The sequence below is a fragment of the Mastomys coucha genome, unplaced genomic scaffold, assembly GCF_008632895.1.
Source record: "Mastomys coucha isolate ucsf_1 unplaced genomic scaffold, UCSF_Mcou_1 pScaffold22, whole genome shotgun sequence".
Taxonomy (NCBI): Eukaryota; Metazoa; Chordata; class Mammalia; order Rodentia; family Muridae; genus Mastomys; species Mastomys coucha.
The window spans coordinates 200391846-200408972 of NW_022196905.1; the positions used below are offsets into that span (position 1 = coordinate 200391846).

The 17127-nt window shown below is 38.9% G+C and overlaps 1 protein-coding gene and 1 long non-coding RNA gene across 2 annotated transcripts in view; one reads left to right on the forward strand and one right to left on the reverse strand.

Annotated features, from left to right (window-relative positions):
* Clcn3 (chloride voltage-gated channel 3) overlaps nt 1–14314 on the reverse strand; it is a 76864-nt gene extending 62550 nt beyond the window's left edge. The window contains 2 exon segments of the mRNA XM_031391246.1: nt 6912–7087; nt 13771–14314. Of these exon segments, the coding sequence (XP_031247106.1) occupies nt 6912–7071 (160 nt within the window). The 5' untranslated portion in view covers nt 7072–7087; nt 13771–14314.
* A 426-nt stretch (nt 14315–14740) lies between these two features.
* LOC116069346 overlaps nt 14741–17127 on the forward strand; it is a 9754-nt gene continuing 7367 nt past the window's right edge. Inside the window, exons 1-2 of the long non-coding RNA XR_004109986.1 lie at nt 14741–14944; nt 15639–15799. This is a non-coding gene — a long non-coding RNA (uncharacterized LOC116069346). The remainder of the gene's footprint in view (nt 14945–15638; nt 15800–17127) is intronic.

Genomic DNA, 17127 nt, shown 5'->3' on the forward strand with positions numbered 1-17127 from the left:
CAGCTAAAACTGTATTCAAGGATTTGGGTTTGGAGGAGCTCAAAAGAAAGGTAGACAGCTCTGTAGAATGACACAGGTGGAAAGATACTCCTAAAGAGTTTAGTTGTGGGATCCAGACTTGTAAATAGATATTTTGTATACAGTTCAGAAATTAAAGTTAACTTGCTGAGCTAGCAGGTTTTTACCTCCTGTGTCTTTATTGGTATAAATATTAATAATCTACACAGTTACATATTACTATTCCTAATCCTTTCTGAACCAATAGGAAACAGAATCAGGAAAGTCGGCTTGCTGCTAACCATTGGCAGTCACAGCCAAGGCGTAGGCACACTGTGAATACTGTACAAATTATCTTCAGGTTAAGTATAAAAGCAAAATTGTTTTTAAATGAGTTTATGCCCCAAAAATTTCATTATATACATGCAAATACTGACCCCCAGCCCAGCTCTAAAATACTCTGAAATGTGGTCTTAAGCATTTCAAGTAAAGACTATTCCATCTCTACAGGGGAGCTGATAAGACCTGTATTCCAATCCCAGGTAGCATATGTCCCAAAATATTTCCACAATCAAAGCATCTTACAGTTATCTTAGAGTTTCTGAAATATTTTAAAGTTTATCTATACAGAGGAAATTAAGGCAATTAGGAGTAAGCCTTCTCAACTCTAACATTCAATTTAACACAATCTAAAAACCTCAGAGATCCTGCCAGGTAAGCATTTCAGACAAGACAAAATATATATACACAAGCTCTATTTTAAACATCATAATTATATCAGCAACACAAAGTAACTGCTAAAGATCAATCTCCTTAAACCCCTGGTTGCTCATAGTTCACTCCATCATTCTCAGTAACCGACTTCACCTGAAGATTGCACTAGCTAAAACTGATTCTAAGGTCCTACTGATGAGCAGCCATGTGCTTCATTGGCAAGGATGCTAGCTAGAACCATATGGTTTTCTTTAACGAATCCAACTCTGGCCACAAAAGCTTGCCCCTTCTTCCTGTTACTTGCGATGAAAATGTTTCCACTTTCTGAAGAGCTTTAATTGGCTAAAATGATTCAGTCAAATTAACGGCACTTATTATTATACAGCCTAATTTTTTGGCCTTTCATTCACATTTGTTACAGATACTAATAGTTATCATCCTTAACAATACTTGTATTTTTGATAACTATGTGTTCTAGATTACTTTGGTATTTATTTTGATCAGACTTCATTTTTGAGATTAGTAAATACATTTTTTTAAAAGATGTATAAACTATACAAAACCAGCTATCTCATGGATGGAGTCCTGAAGTGTGTTTTTTCTTATAACTTAAAGTCTACTCCAGCTCTAGATCTATATACTTTTAACTAGAAATACAGGAAATATAACTGATATTTTATTTGCATGCTCTCATGAAAGGAATTCACTCATATTAGGATGAAAGAGTTTAGCATATTCAAGCAGAAAGAACACACACACAGAAACAGCCACTATTAACTGATGCTCCATCTTGTCAGCTTTCTTTTAATGACCCAATTTACAGCACTTGTGTAAAGATCTCTAATGCACTTAATTCTCGGAGCACTCTTCCAATGCTTATTATTTTTAATAGGAAATCATGAGGCATGCACAGGCTAACTTGCCAAAAGTTACAGAATAAGCTGAGCCAGGATATAATTTCAACTTTCCAACTTGAAGGCTCCTGACATCACCAACACCCACGCTAAAACATTACTGGTACTTTCTAGCTATTGTTTTTTATTTATGTTGCTTATGTGCTTGGTGGGGCTTTGTCTTGGGAAACTAAACAAATGGCCGTGAAAAAAAATATTTATTCTCAATTGCTTGTTCTACCATTCACTGTCATCATTCTTTAGACACACAAAAATGAGATCTTTCCTCACGTTTGTCTGAATTCATGATGGTAGATAAAAGGTTACTGCTTCTTCCAAACACTCCCTTTCTGCTATGGTTGAAGATCACATCAACTTCACTGAAATAACACTTACTGTCTTCCAAAAGGATATTCCCTGTTTCAGAGATTCTTACTTATATTGTGGTCCTTCATGCATTACTTCCCTTTGTACAACAATCTTAGCAATTCAAAGGTGTATTAAAATAAAATTCACTGGGACTGGTGAGATGGTTCAGTGGGTAACAAACGCACTTGTCACCAAGCATGATGACCTGAGTTATATTCCCTCTAACCTACATGGACAGAACTACATTGCCAAGTTATCCTCTGATTTGCACATGCATCAACATGGCATGCACATACACTCACAAATACATGCTACAAAATGTCTTCAAAAGAAAACAAATTTGCTGAACAGTGGTGGCACACGCCTTTAATCCCAGCACTTGGGAGGCAGAGGCAGGCAGATTTCTGAGTTCAAGGCCAGCCTGGTCTACAGTGTGAGTTCCAGGACAGTACAGAGAAACACTGTCTCGAAAAAAGAAAACAAATTTATTTTTGAGACATAGCTTAGAGTATCTAATACCAAGCTTAAAATATGCAGTTAACTTTGAGGGCAGACTACACAGAAAACACCAGTATCTTTGTCCTCTAAGGGCATTCCAACTTCTTCCTTAATACAGTCGTAATTTTATTTGGTTTGTAACATATCTACATCCAGTAAAGGAATCATGGCTGTTCTAACTCGTCAGTAACGTCATTTCCTCTGCCAGTGGCTGGTCCTAGTCTGGGCACGTTGCCAGGTTCTGGTCAGTAACACACAAAGAAGTCTATTGGTGGATTCAGTTTGAGAAAAATCATCCTCTCTTTCTCCTTACTCCTCTTTTTAAAAGTCTGAGTAAAGGCATCACTAGCACTTGAGGACAATGGGAAGATGGGAAGTGCTGGATCCTTCTCCTGTCCCTTCTACTTCCCGGAGTTAATTTTATACTCCACATAAAAAACCAAAGAGCTAAAGAGAGAAAAAAAGAGAATGTTGTTCATGTCACTCAATTTCTCAACTTATGAATGCACATATATATATTATAATTTACAATAAATGCCACTTTTATATTAGGCAGAAAAGTCAGTGACTCTAAAAAAAACCAAATGGCTAATAAATAATCCAAAGTACTGTCCATTTCTATCAAAGAACATCCAAGGGAGGCAGCCTACAGGTGTCCCTACTGTGTAAAGTAACGAAACAGAGAGGAGAGTCCAACGGTCCCAACCATTTTTGCTTGTGGCATTTCCAGACTCATAAACAGAGTAACAGGAAAGGCAGAAGGTGATGACTGACGCTTCTGACGGTTTAAAGGGCTCAGAACTCACACTCTGAAGTACAAAAGCACCACAGCAATGCGAATTTGAATGGACTGATACCTGGAGAAAAGAGATGAAGTGGTTCATAGTATCCCACTTTATTTCATAAATATTTGATTCTCAAATGAAAGAAGCAAAAGGTAAATAGGCAGTCATTATAACAAAAAGCAGAGCCGTTAGCAATCTTAAATGCTAAGAGGCAAAAAGCAGGCATCAGTGCCTACCACTGAAGACCTCCAGTACACAGGTTCAGCTTCTACCAAAAGCCTCAAGAGCATGCCCTAAGAATAAAATGATTCTAAGAGAACCAAAATAACAGAAAGTCTTAAAACCATGTTGTAAATTTTCTTCCAGGATCCTAGACTGCCTGCTTGCTGGAAAAAAAATTCGAAAGTTCTCTGGTGAAGCCAACCAGAGAGCCCACAATTATCTGTATCCAGTATCCAGTATTCAGTTAACAATTGCAAAACCTACCAGGAACTAAAGCCAAGAAAGGTCCAAAAAGAGAAGGAAAAAATCAGGAAACAAATGGAACCAAGGATGATTCTCAGACACAGATGTCAAAAATGTGATCATTATGTTCAAAAAGGCACACATAATATATGGAGACTCTCTCGGAACACTGAAATATACTTGAACAAACTGGAACTCCAGATAGAATAACAAAGTTACTTACTACAATACTCTTGTGTTTTACAAAGTGGATAAACTCCAAAACACTGACCCTACCAAATGCTGATGAGGAAGCAGACACTGGGAACTCTCTATCAAAACAACAGACACTTTGGACAGACAGTTTGGCAATATCCTATAAGGTTAAATGTACCTTTACCATAGATTCAGCTATAACGCACCAAAATATTTCCTCCAGTTGGAGGAAACATTTACATGAAAAGGAAAAATAAATAAAAAGATGGAAAATACAGAAACGCGTAAGCATCCCAGTGAGAAACTCTACCACATGCAATGAGAATCCTAACAGAACGGGGAAAGGAGACTGCAGAAACAATTGCAATGGCTCATCTTCTTTATCAACCTGATCCACCTGGGGGAGGACTCTCAATCGAGGAACTGCTTCCATAAGTTTGGCCTGTGAGCGTGTCTGTGGGGAAATTTCCTTGATTACTAATTGACATAGGACCCAACCCATTGTGGGTGATATAAGAAAGGTGGCTGAAAGAGTCTGGGGAGAGTTAAGCCAAAATGCAGCACTCCTCCATGATCTCTGCTTCTATTTCTACTTCAGCTCCTGGTCTGATTTCTCTACATGATAGATGGACTGCAGCCTTGAAGTTGTAACAAACCCTTTTCCTCACCAAGGTGTTTATAGCAATAGAAAACAAAGCACAACAGGGAAATACTAATAAAAACTGTCTGAGGATGAAATATCAAGTCACATTTAAGTCTAAGTCTTTCTAGTACCTCACTTGGGGTATTATTAACACATGGAAAAAGAACACCTAAGCATATCATGCTTAAGCAAATCTAACTACAAAATGTATACATGTGCTGAGGTTTGACAGGAAAGGGGGCGAACTTCAGAAACGTAAGGGAGTACAAAGCCCAGGAAATGCACAGAAACACAGCTACTGGGTCCACAGAGCTAATGCTGCAGGTAGTTTCCACCTGATGCTTCGGCTTTGCTGGGTTTTCCATTCATTCAGTTGTTTATGTATTTATTTTTCATCATTTTCATGTGGCTATTTCACCTAACTAGAGTAAATATTTTGGTGCACTATTACTTAATCTGACAGTAAACGCTCAGTTAATGCAGGAAGTTGCCAAACTGTCTTCCAAAGTGTCTGTCATTTTGCTTGAGAGTTGCTTGCCTTGGTACTGGACCAACCAGTTATTCAAATGGGAAAAATCAAATTTGAATTCTTTTTTTTTAAAGATTTATTTATTTATTACATGTAAGTACACTGTAGCTGTCTTCAGACATTCTAGAAGAGGACGTCACATCTTGTTACGGATGGTTGTAAGTCACCATGTGGTTGCTGGAATTCGAACTCAGGACCTTCTGAAGAGCAATCAGTGCTCTTAACCTCTGAGCCATCTCACCAGCCCCCCCAAATTTGAATACTTATTGACATTACACACACTTAAATGCAAGCAGATTCCAGATCTAAATGTGAATGACATGAGAAGAAAACAGAATATTATCTTTGATCCCCTGAAGTATTTGACATCTTTATTTTTAAATAACATTTGGCTACGTAAACTTCCCTATCCTCGTCTCAACATCTGGGATTACATACCATCACACCCAGTTAAGAAGAATCCTAAATGAGAGTACAGAAAATAAGAAGAATAAAGAAAATTACTAACAAGATTTCATCAGAACCAATGACTTCACCAAAAGGTCTTAAGAAAATGAAGTGTCATACTTCAGAGTAAGAGAAGCCATTTGCAATGGATGTATCTGACAAACAGAATATATAACACGCTTCTACAAAGTAGAAAGATTGACCTGATACTTCTGGAAGCAACCTAAAAAGCCAAGTCAACATAAATAAATGCATCTCAACTCCTAAGACATCCATCAAATATAAGCTCAAGATGAGAGGCGTCTGTATACACAGAGCAGTTAACACATTTCAAACTATTAATACTAAGTTTTGATAAAGAAGTATAACTAAACTTTCACACACTGCAGAAAGACATAAGCTGGAGCGTCTGTCTGTGACAGTTCTGATGATGCTGAAATGTGAACTCTAGATCTAAGCATTCCACACTAAGTATAACTTACAATGAGTTACAGTACCTTCACAAAACATAAGCACTTACATATTTTCACAGTAATACTAATAATATCTAAAGTCTGCAAGGAAATGCAGAGAACTAACTAAGCAGCAGTGTATTTGCACAATGGAAACTACACAGTGATAGAAATAACTACTGCCATATGCATCGATACAAAAACACCAGAGACAAAATTTCATATATTGTGACCCCACTTACATAAAGTATAAATACCCACTAAACCAATCTAAATGCAAATCAAATAATAGTTATATTTTAGGGTAAGATGAGAGGATCCTAGGTAATGTTTCTTAACTAAAGGTTTATATAACTTGTTTATTTTGTAGACATTCATTTATTCTCACAAGGAGGATGTAATGATCACATAGCTCTCTGAATTATACTTAAAAGTTTAAAAAGTTTATACTTATAAAAAGTTTATACTTAAAAAAATTCGGGGCTGGCTCAGTGGGTAAGAGCATTGACTGCTCTCCCAAAGGTCCTGAGTTCAAATCCCAGCAACCACATGATGGCTCACAACCATCCGTAATGAGATCTGACTCCCTCTTCTGGGGTGTCTGAAGACAGCTACAGTGTACTTACTTATAATAATAAATAAATTTTAAAAACTAAACAAATAAAAATTAAAAAAAAATTCAAAAATTTATTCCAATGTTAGAGACTTAGGAGGTAATAAAAATACTTTAGCATAACATAGTAAAGATGCTAAGGCCACTAAGATGTATACTTTTAAATGGTTACGTTTAAGTCACGTAAATTTACCTTGGCTTTAAAAAGTTACTCCAAATGTCAGTCTCAAAAAAAAAAAAAGAAAAGAAAAGAAAAGAAACTCTATTGGTATCCTTGTGACTACAATTCTCAGTTGTCATGCTGAACTTACCAGCTGCTGTGTCACCGTCTAACAAATTGTCATCTTCAGAAGTCTGAAAGTCCATAATAGCACCTGCTCCATCTAGGAGCTCCTCATCGCTACTGGCGCTGGTTATGCTGTTGTAGCTGTTTCTATAGTAGCCTCTATGGAACAGCTGCTCAGACTCCATTTAGCTGTCTGCTTATCTGGAAAAAAGGGGAAAATGGCTTCAACATTTTCCCAACATATAACAAAAATTATGAATTCTAACATTACAAAATAAAAGCTATTATCTTTGTATTAAAAAATCCTAAGTCCATCCACTGTAACAATAACGGTTAAGGGATGGTTTAATTCTTTCTTCTCACTATGAAGGTGTAAAAAAGAAAGAAAAACTCCTTCAAGCAGTGCTGTAAAACAATCTCCAAGATCTTCGAAGTTAAAATGGATCAAGTGCATAGATGCCTTTATAGTGTGCAGCTTATGCACAGGATAGGGGAGAACTGCAGTATGCAGTCACTTACATATGCACATTGGACAGGGCTTGGCAAGAAAAAGGCTCACAGGATGGCAACAAATGGCTGAAATACCAGGTACTCTATGGATCTTACCTCAGGCAAGTACTACCTAATTTTTAAAATAACTTTAAAAAGATTACAATTAACTTAAAATATTCAAATATTTAGAGCCTGGGATAAAACATTAACCAGGGAAATTGAAAATAGTTAAAAAAAAAAAAAAAACCTTTACTTTTCCAAAGCAGGTAAAACCAAATAATACCATAAAATAAGAGAGTTTTGACTCTTTGTATATCAAAAATACTTCTACATTTTTTTAAATATATCTATTCCCATGCTTACCATCAAAATGAGAAGTTAATATAAATACGTTGGCATTGGCAATAGACCTGAAAAGTACAAGTGTGGGACTGGATCAATTGTAGATATAGTCAAACCAGTAAGGCTTGTAAAGCAAGGTTGGTTAGAAAGTCACAGAAAGTACACACACAGACCATGAAAAAAAAGTTCCCAGACTCCAGCCAAGACTCAAGATGGCCTTGACACAATCTCACCTAGTTGGTACTTTCCTTTCTGTACACAAAATACACAGTAATGCTTAACAACAAAAGCATTTAGAAACTACAGTTTAAAAAAAATACTAAATAATAGCTATTTTTTTAAAACTAATTTAAAATTCCCTTAAAGATTACTTCATGTAAGGTGACAGTCTGAGAGCTGTTTGAAAGCACTAGTCTCTTTTCAGCATATAGTCCAATGACCAGAACAGAATAAATACACAGCTTCTCATTCAGCTGAGATCAAAGAGAAATACACTCAGTTTTCAACACATGCACACACCTCAGCAACAGTAGTAAGCTAGTCTTGACGTCTGCAACTTTGTTTTATTATTTCTTCTGCCAAAACAATCTATTATAATATTCTACAAGTGTTAATACATTACTTAGAGCAAGTTCTTAGAGTATATGGTAGCTTGCAAGCATATTTTCTGAAGTTAGGAAGATTAAACTCACAGAGATAAAGCCTAGTGTACTATTAGAAATTTCTAATGATCTCAGCATGTCTGCCTCTAGCTTCATTTTTGTACAGCAGTCAGCCCTTAAAAAGTCTGACGAGTAATCTCTCCCTATTGTATATATTAAAATATTTCATTTTTTTCACAGTTCTTAGGAGACAAACTTCTTAACAAAGTAGAAAAAGCTGTTGGCTGGCAGTCCCTGCCTAGTTCCCAGTTTCATTTTGTAATGTGTACTTCTTTGAGACTCTAGACCGTTGATTTTTCCAACTCTCCATCCCATCAGGAACCTTCCTGCCTCCTGGCCCAAGGCCTTCAGTATACCTTCTGGAACAAACTTTCGACTCATTCTTCAGATCTCACATCAAGTATCTATTAATTAGCTAGGCATGTGGCACATTCTTGTAGCCTTAGCTACTCAGAGACCTTCAACAGGATTATCTTGTATTCAAGGCCAATCAGGAACTTATACCATCTCAAAACGTCAACAACTAACAAACGAAAAGTACTCCTTTAGTTAATAAATACATCTCTCTAGCCCTACATTACACTTTACAAAAGTGCATGTATTAAATATGAGCCAATAATATGGTTTGAGAGCTAATTTCTCTACTGAAGATGAGAAATTTGAGACACAAATAGTTTAAATAACCAACATCATGCAGGTAGTTTGTTTTTTTTAAAGAAAAAATAAAGGCTACCATAGAACTTGAGTCAAATTTTGCCTATATCAGATTTTCCTAATAGTTCTTATAGCTCCTCTGTATACACTGACCACAGCTGAATGTGATTTTATTAATTTGCTAATCTTCTGATCTAGAATGTATATTGTGTCCTAGTACTGTTCAATTTTTGTTTTCATTACATAGTCAATGGTTAATTTAACGTCAATACAAGTCAAAGTATGTGACATATGTATTCAATTTGAGGATTGTTGTTGTTTGTGAAATAGTCTCATTCCATAGCCCAGGATGATCTACCACATAATAAAAAGATTTAATTTTGATAAAGTTCAATTCATCAACTTTTCCTCAATGGATATCACTTTTTTGTTGTTAAAACACATATTTTCCTAGACCTATTTCCCAAAGACCCTGCAAGCTAGTAACTTAAAGGACTTTTATGGTTCTCAATAAAGTTTTGTTTCTCCTATAAAAGTGTCTGGGCAGAATTGAAGCTAATGGCTAAGCTCCAAAGGTGTGTGAGTCCACTGTATGTCTGACTTGTAAGTTAAACAGAGGAGAAGTAGGTCACAATCTGTTGAAAGAAGTAAATGAAAACCCTCCACGTCACCAACCAGAACGGAGGAGCACAAGTCTCCCGAACAAGGAGGGCAGAGATGGGAAAGCCCGGCTTCTAGCCATCTACAGGTAAGACACATTTCCACTTCAATATTTTTTTACGGTTTTCACTAGCAAGGCATGGAATACCTTTCTACTACTTATTAGACAGGGAAGCCCCAGAGGTTTCCAGAACACAGGTACTGCCACTGACCTTAGTTTCCCACCATAACTACAAGATATTATTGCTGAAGACAACGTACACTGGCTGCAGAACACAGAGAAATTAATCTCAATCTGACCAGTAAACCTCCTCCCTGATGACTAGCTTTTAAAGTGTTGGAAGGTAGCGAAGGCATCAGGTCTTACCCAGCACGAGTAAGAGAAGACATGGGTGGAGAAGACAGCAATGATTTTACCCAGCACTGCATGCTGCAAAACCAGCTTAATAGGCAAAATGTGCTCACTCGGACCCTGCTTCTCTACATAGTCCTGGCTGTCCCGGAACTTGCTCTGTAGAACAGGTTGGTCTCAAACTCAGAGATGTGCCTGTGTTTAACGCCAGCATTCAGGAAGCAGAGGCAGACAAACCTCTGTGAATTTGAGACAAGCCTGTTCTATATAGTAAGTTCCAGGGCAGCTAGTGCTACATACCTTCTCTAAAAAAATAAACTAATTATCTTGTCTCAAATACAGTGACTTTCAGTAAACACAGGCATGCTGAGCATTTAAAGGATACATTATAATAATTTATTTCTATCAGAAATATAAGTAAAATTCCAAGTAGTCTCTCATTTTGATAAAATAAAAAGGCAAAAGTTTTATTCTTGCATAAGTCATGTTTCAATATATTATTAAAGTCTGCCAACTTCCAAGAGTAGTGTAAATCATCATAGTAAAAAAACACCACAAGGGGCTGGAGAGATGGCTCACCAGTTAATGCTGGCTGCTCTCCAGAAGTCCTGAGTTCAATTCCCAGCATTGTCATGGCAGCTCACTACTGTCTGAAACCCTCTTCTAGTGTGCAAGCATACATGCAAAGCACCCATATACATAAAACACATAAATAATTTTTTATGAGGTTAAAAGTTTAAAAAGCACAGATACTTTCTAAATACTTGTTCTAAAGGTTGGAGACAAAAGAGCAAGAACAATGGGGAAGGGTGTTGCTCATTAGATCCACGGGGTTATTAAGATAGCCTTTTTCAAGTTCCAAGATAAGACAATAATCTAACTGGTTCCCTCCCAAAAGTAACAATACTTCGTATTTAAACATTATCGTTCACTTAGCAAGTCAAAACTGCACCTTATATATTTTTCTTCAAAGAACAAAAAACTTAATAATTAGTTCCCTGAAGAATATTTCTTAAAATTTACAAGTTTTTTTTTAGGCTTAATACTATTACTCCTTAAAGCCAAGATATGAAAACCTAAATGTCCATCACAGATACAGTTAAAAAAAAAAAAAAGCACAAGCACAGAACTCTGTATGGCCTCATGTGGGATCTAAAGATCCAATTCAAAAAGCAGAGTAGCAACGGTGGTTCTCAGGGATGGAAGGCTGGAAATGGTGGTGGGGGTAGTGGGTCTAGTCAAGGGTACAAGGTTTCAGTTACCAAGTGACAGCGCCATGACCCCAGCTACACGATGAGCTGTGTGCTACCTCAAACACAAGTGTTTCTAGCACACGCATGAAAGGCAAAGGGAATCTATGTGGGTTTGGCTTAATGTTTCCATAATATACACTTTTATCAAAGTACTACTAATATATATACAATTACAGTTTGTAAATTAAAAACAAGCATCCAACCTGGGCAGTGGTGGCACACACTTTTAATCCCAGCACTTGGGAGGCAGAGGCAGGCGGATTTCTGAGTTTGAGGCCAGCCTGGTGTCTACAGAGTGAGTTTCAGGACAGCCAGGGCTACACAAAGAAACCTTGTCTTGAAATAACCATTTAAAAAAAAAAAAAAAAAAACAAGAATCCAGAAAAATTAAACACTGCCTAACTTTTAAAAGGCCAAGAGGGGAAAAAGCCATAAGCATGAAAAAAGCCATATACATGATAAGAAAAAAAGATAAAACAATAATCCAATTTAAAAGCTGCTATGGAAGACTGAGACTTTAAAAGACAACATATTCAACTGCTCCTGTAAGAATGGGGAGAACTGTTTGATTTACTTGGTTCCCTCCCAGATGCAGCAAATCTCTGAGTTCCAGTGATGTGTGAGATAGTAGGGGGTCTTCCTTCACTTTATACCTGACCAAGCAACACTTACCTTAGAAACCAAAAGGAACTGTAGCCACAATGCTTATAAACAAATATGAATGCGCACATAAAGACATAAAAATGTATTAAAGCGATAGTACTGGACGCTCTCTTTAAAAATGCAAGAATTTCTGCAATTGGGCACTCCTTTTATAAATTACAAGTGAGTGGGACTATGGTGTCATGTATCTCACTCCAACTTTTCAGTAGAATGTCACCTAATAGAGCTTGCAGGAGCCTGTAGCCATTGAGGATTGAAAGCGAGAGTTCTGGGATGACACTGCTGAGTTCAGTCTGACGCTTACTGCTGTGGGACATTAGGAATGATTATTCAATTCTTTCTCAAGTGTCCACATTTGCTAAATGGACAAAGTCCATGTATTACTTTACAGAATTAGTGAAAAATGAGATCTCTCTCTCTCTCCCGAGAGAGACAGACAGACAGGCAGAATGTACTCTATTTACATGTGTTATATCAAATATATTCAAAATGTCTGCTGACAATTTTGACTACAAAGCAAGTAGAACTTCTACAAAGCAGAGTCTGTGGTCAAACCCCACAGGATACTGCTTTGATATGTGACCAACCACAGAGATCAAATCTGGCTTCCTGAGAGGTCCGAAAATTATTACCAACATGTCACAACAGGAAACAGAAAGCCTATCACCAACATGACCTGGACACTTGCCATTTTTCTACCAAAAAGCCCAGAACTTATAACAAATCTGTTCTTCTGAACTACATATACTCAAAACCAGATTAATTCTTTAGAGCTTTCATACGGTACATAGACAGCACTATTTCCAAGTAATGACTTAAGTTATTCATACTGACCTCTTAAAATAATCTGAGCTGCCACTCAAAGAAAGGCTTTGAAGTAAGTAGCAAAGGGAGAGAAGGGGTAGGGGTTGAGTGGTATCTGTGATAAATTCTGCCAACATCATATAAACATTCAATTTGAGAAAATACCCATAAGTCATACACCTGAATTTAAAGCCATATATATTTAAAAAAAAAAAAAAACACACATCAGCAGAAGCAGCACCTTTCAAAATTGCTCAACAACATCCACATAAGCATTGGACTTCTTGTATATACTCCCCAACTGAAATACCATCTTTTTTAGTAATTTACAAAGGCATGTAAAACTGGCCCAAGGAAAATAATCTAAATTCTTCATGAGTGAAAAGTACATCTACAAAGTGCCAGTTATAGATAAGCCACAGTGATAGTGCAGGAAATGAATAAAAGGGCTCAAAAAAGTTCTGAATTTTTAAATTTTATACTAGCACACACGGAGAGCTATTAGAAGGTTTGGTCACCACTGGTCCAATTGTCATAAAGAGTCATCGTTTTCAAAGGAAATCGAAATCTCGGCCTAGAATTAGAACATACCTGATGAATATGCAATTAAGTTCCTTGTGGTCTAATTTTAAAATGCCACACTTTAAATAAAGCACACCGCACGAAAAGTTCTCTAAAAGTAACTTCTGGTTCAACAAGTTTACTACCAAGATGCAAATAGTCATACAAAAATGATTTGATAGACCTAAGTCTAGAGACCAAAGAAAATAAAATTAAAAGCCCTAAAACGTTTTTAAACTTGAGCAAATCGTAAATTCAAGATTATTTCTGTGCTGGTATCTAGTTCTAATTCTACTTCTAGGTCTTTCGAAAGTTCCGGGAAGAAATAGGAAGAGATGTTAACGGGCTGGACAGCAGGTAGGTGGGTCATCTCGGTGGGAACGCCAGAGCCCGGCCTCGCGGTCCACCGTCGAGGCGTGAACCTGACTGCTGGCGACTCACCTTGCAGCTCAGAGGCATAGCAAGCTCGGCGGCTGGTGGCTGCGCTGCCGGTGGACCCCGCATCTGCCTGAGATCGCGCGCCAGCCGCCCCGGGAGCTTCACCCGGACACGGCTGCCGGGCGGCCACCCCGGCGGACTTCACCGTTACCGGGCTTGTGGGAGAGGTTACGTAAAGACGGCCAGGTGGCACTGGCGGAGACTGGTTGCTGGGTGAAGTTCAATCCTCCGGCTCGAGCGGGCCCTCAAATCGACCTGCCTCTCTGCCCGGACTCGAGTCTCCAGGCTCCCTGCGCTCTCAAAGGACTCCGGGAGCAGTCGCGCTCCACCTCGGGGGTGGGGGAAAGTAACGCGGTTCTCACGCCTCTGACCACTCCAGCTTCATCCTCCGGACGGCAGGCCCGCCCCGAGCGCACCGGCAATGAGGTGGTGAGCTGGCAGTTTCGCGATCCCCGACCCGACCAGCCCTGACCCGCTGAACTGGAAGAGAAGCTGCAGGAGTCGGAGCCCGACAGGTGCGTCGCACGCGCGTGACGTCACCGCGTTGACGTGAACGGCCGCTCGGCGTCCGACCGTCCCAGCGCTTCCTCCCACGGCCGCACTGGGAGGCACAACTGTGCCTTATTGGTCGAAATGGAACGGTGGGCGTGACTAGGGCGTGGCCGGGAGCTGCTAGGGGCGGCCGAGGTGCACCTGCTCCCACGTTGGTCACGTCTTCCCCAGCGGAGGATGCGCTTTCGGAAGCTTGCGCTCGCCAGCATGGGGGGCACAGCCTGGCTTCCTCTCAGCCCTATCCGGACCGTGAGAAGCCAAAGCAGGCTGAAGCGAGCGTGACCCCTCCAGATTCCGGAGTCGCATCTAATTAATGCTGCAGGGCCTTTAATTGTGTGCCGAGTGTACTACGGTCTATGTCACTCAGCCTTACACGCCGCGCCGTCGCAGGTTATGCGTTTAAAAAATACCAAAGAGAAAATCCTGATGAATCCAAATTTAGATACCACGCACATCCAAAAAGCTGAGGGTTCCACGTGGTCTTACATATGGGGTTCCTGTCGTGTGTCACAATATATAGGAAGCCTGTTTCCCTTGCTCAATGAGCTGTATTGTGACTCAGCAGGGAGGTGCATAAATAAATGCCTGGCCTCAGCCAGAGCTTGCCCAAGAGCCTAGGGAACAGGTAGGTGCAGTGTTTGTAATTGAACAAGACCTGTGGGACCAGTATGGCAGTCTCCACTGGGTGGCAGAATTAAGATATGTCTTGGTTGAGTGTCTCTTGTATATTTATATATAGCTTAATGAATACTAATGTCCTCATATATTTACTGTCTTACATATATTAAGTGTGACTTGGGCTCGCACTGCCGACACAGCTTGATTCTTTTGCAGGGGGAGCATCTAGATTTTTGTTAGCCAATCGATCTGTTTTCTATAAAGATAACAGATTCCTTCTGTACTGTTTCAGTTCTTTTGTGGAAGATTACTCTTTTAAGTAGACAAGAAAACCATCTACTTCTACATTTGGGTTTTTTGTAATACTTACACACTGATTTGTGAGTAAAAAATTTTAAAACATGTGGGCCCAGTTTGTGGCATACCAGAAGCACTGTGTTCAACCTCCAACTTGACGGAAGTAAAATACTTGATTTCTGGCGTACATTCAACCACACTAGTAGTTCTCAATCTTCACTCCCACAGAAATAATTTCAACTGTTTCCCGAGTTAAATATATGAGGCTCAGAAGCACCACCTTAGATAATGTACTGTGTGGTAGCGGCCTCAAACAATAGATCACACAAGAGAAATCACTTTCTTTGTGATTCCTCTGAGATTCTTGTCCGAAAAAATGCGCTGACACTAAATCTCTTTTACAGATCTGAGTTAAAAGGGTCAGGACATCCCTGGCACTGTGTGGTATAAGTGCTATGACATGGACGCTTGCAACATGATCTCTTCTCTTGTCCTGTGGAAGGGACCCTCATTGAGGATCTTACCAGCCCTTTGAAGAGTGATCTTATGGCAGAGATAATTCTCAGTAAGGAATTTTTATAGACTTATAAAAAAAACAACAAACAAAAACAGCAGCCTGACTGTCAATATATTTTCTTAGAACTTTAATGGGAGTTTGTGTGACTATCCCGTTGCTATGCAGCTGTATTATATTAGAGTTCTATAGGAAAAAATTCTGGCAGATCTCACTGGTTAAGATTGGCTAGGTTGTTTTCTTCTAGAGGCCCTAGGGAAGAATCAACCTTGGTGCTTTTGTAATTATTAGAAAACATTTGAATTTCTTGACTCATTTACTCCTTCGTCTTCAAAGCCTTCAATGATAAGCAGAGTCTTCCCCTAACCTAATTTATTGATTCTAGGGATTGGACAAACAAGGCTGTCTTTGGGGGGGGGCTAAAATATGCTGCCTGCCCTGGAACACTTAATTCAGCTTTTTACAGCATAACGTCTTAGTGTACATTGTAATATACTGGAGGTATTCAAAGACACAAAGAAGTAATTTATATATAAAAGGTCATTTCCTCTTTTAAGTTGGATTTTGCTATTGGTAGAAGTGAGCTTAAGTGGTAATAATAACCAAACCCTGTTAATATTTAGATTGGCTTTTCCCTCCCCTTACCAACCAACTAATTGGTTTAGATCTCTAGGAAAGAAAAACAGAAAAAAATAAGTAAAAAAAAAAAAAAGAAACCCAGGAACTCACAGTGCAAGCGTGAGTACCAACTGTATCATAATCTGTCCATTGGTCTTCCTGGCACCTTGGCCAAAGGAAAATAAATAAATACTGCCTATGACCTGTAAAAGGCCTAAGACTTTCCCTGTGTTAGTAGTTTTCCTGCTTTGAGAGTGCCAGGTTGTATTTTTTAAATCTGGCAAAAGAAGCCAAAAAGAGCACCAGGAAGCACACATGTTTCATGTTGCTATGGACTTTCCTTGAACTAAAAGACCAGGTGCACACACCTTTAATCCCAGCACTCGAGAGGAAAACAGGCATCAGGTCTCCAAACGTTTAAGGGAAGCCTGCTCTAGAAAGAATAGAAGGAAGGAAAGGGAAAGAAAAGAAAGAAACTAAGCTACATGTAGCTTAGTGGGAGACTATTTGCTTAGAGTAGATAAGACCCTGGGTTTTCATGCCCAGCACCACAAAAGAACAAATGACATCAACTGCAACAGCAAATCACAAAAAACCCACCCACATCTATCAGGGGAATCTTAGCATAGTCTACATGTTTTCCTTCTGACACCAGCAGTATCAAGCATGTAGTAAAATATGACTCTTTCTTGTCTGCCACGCACACTTGCGTGATGGCGGTATTTGAGGCAAAAAACTTCAAGGAAAGTCAGCCTCCTGCC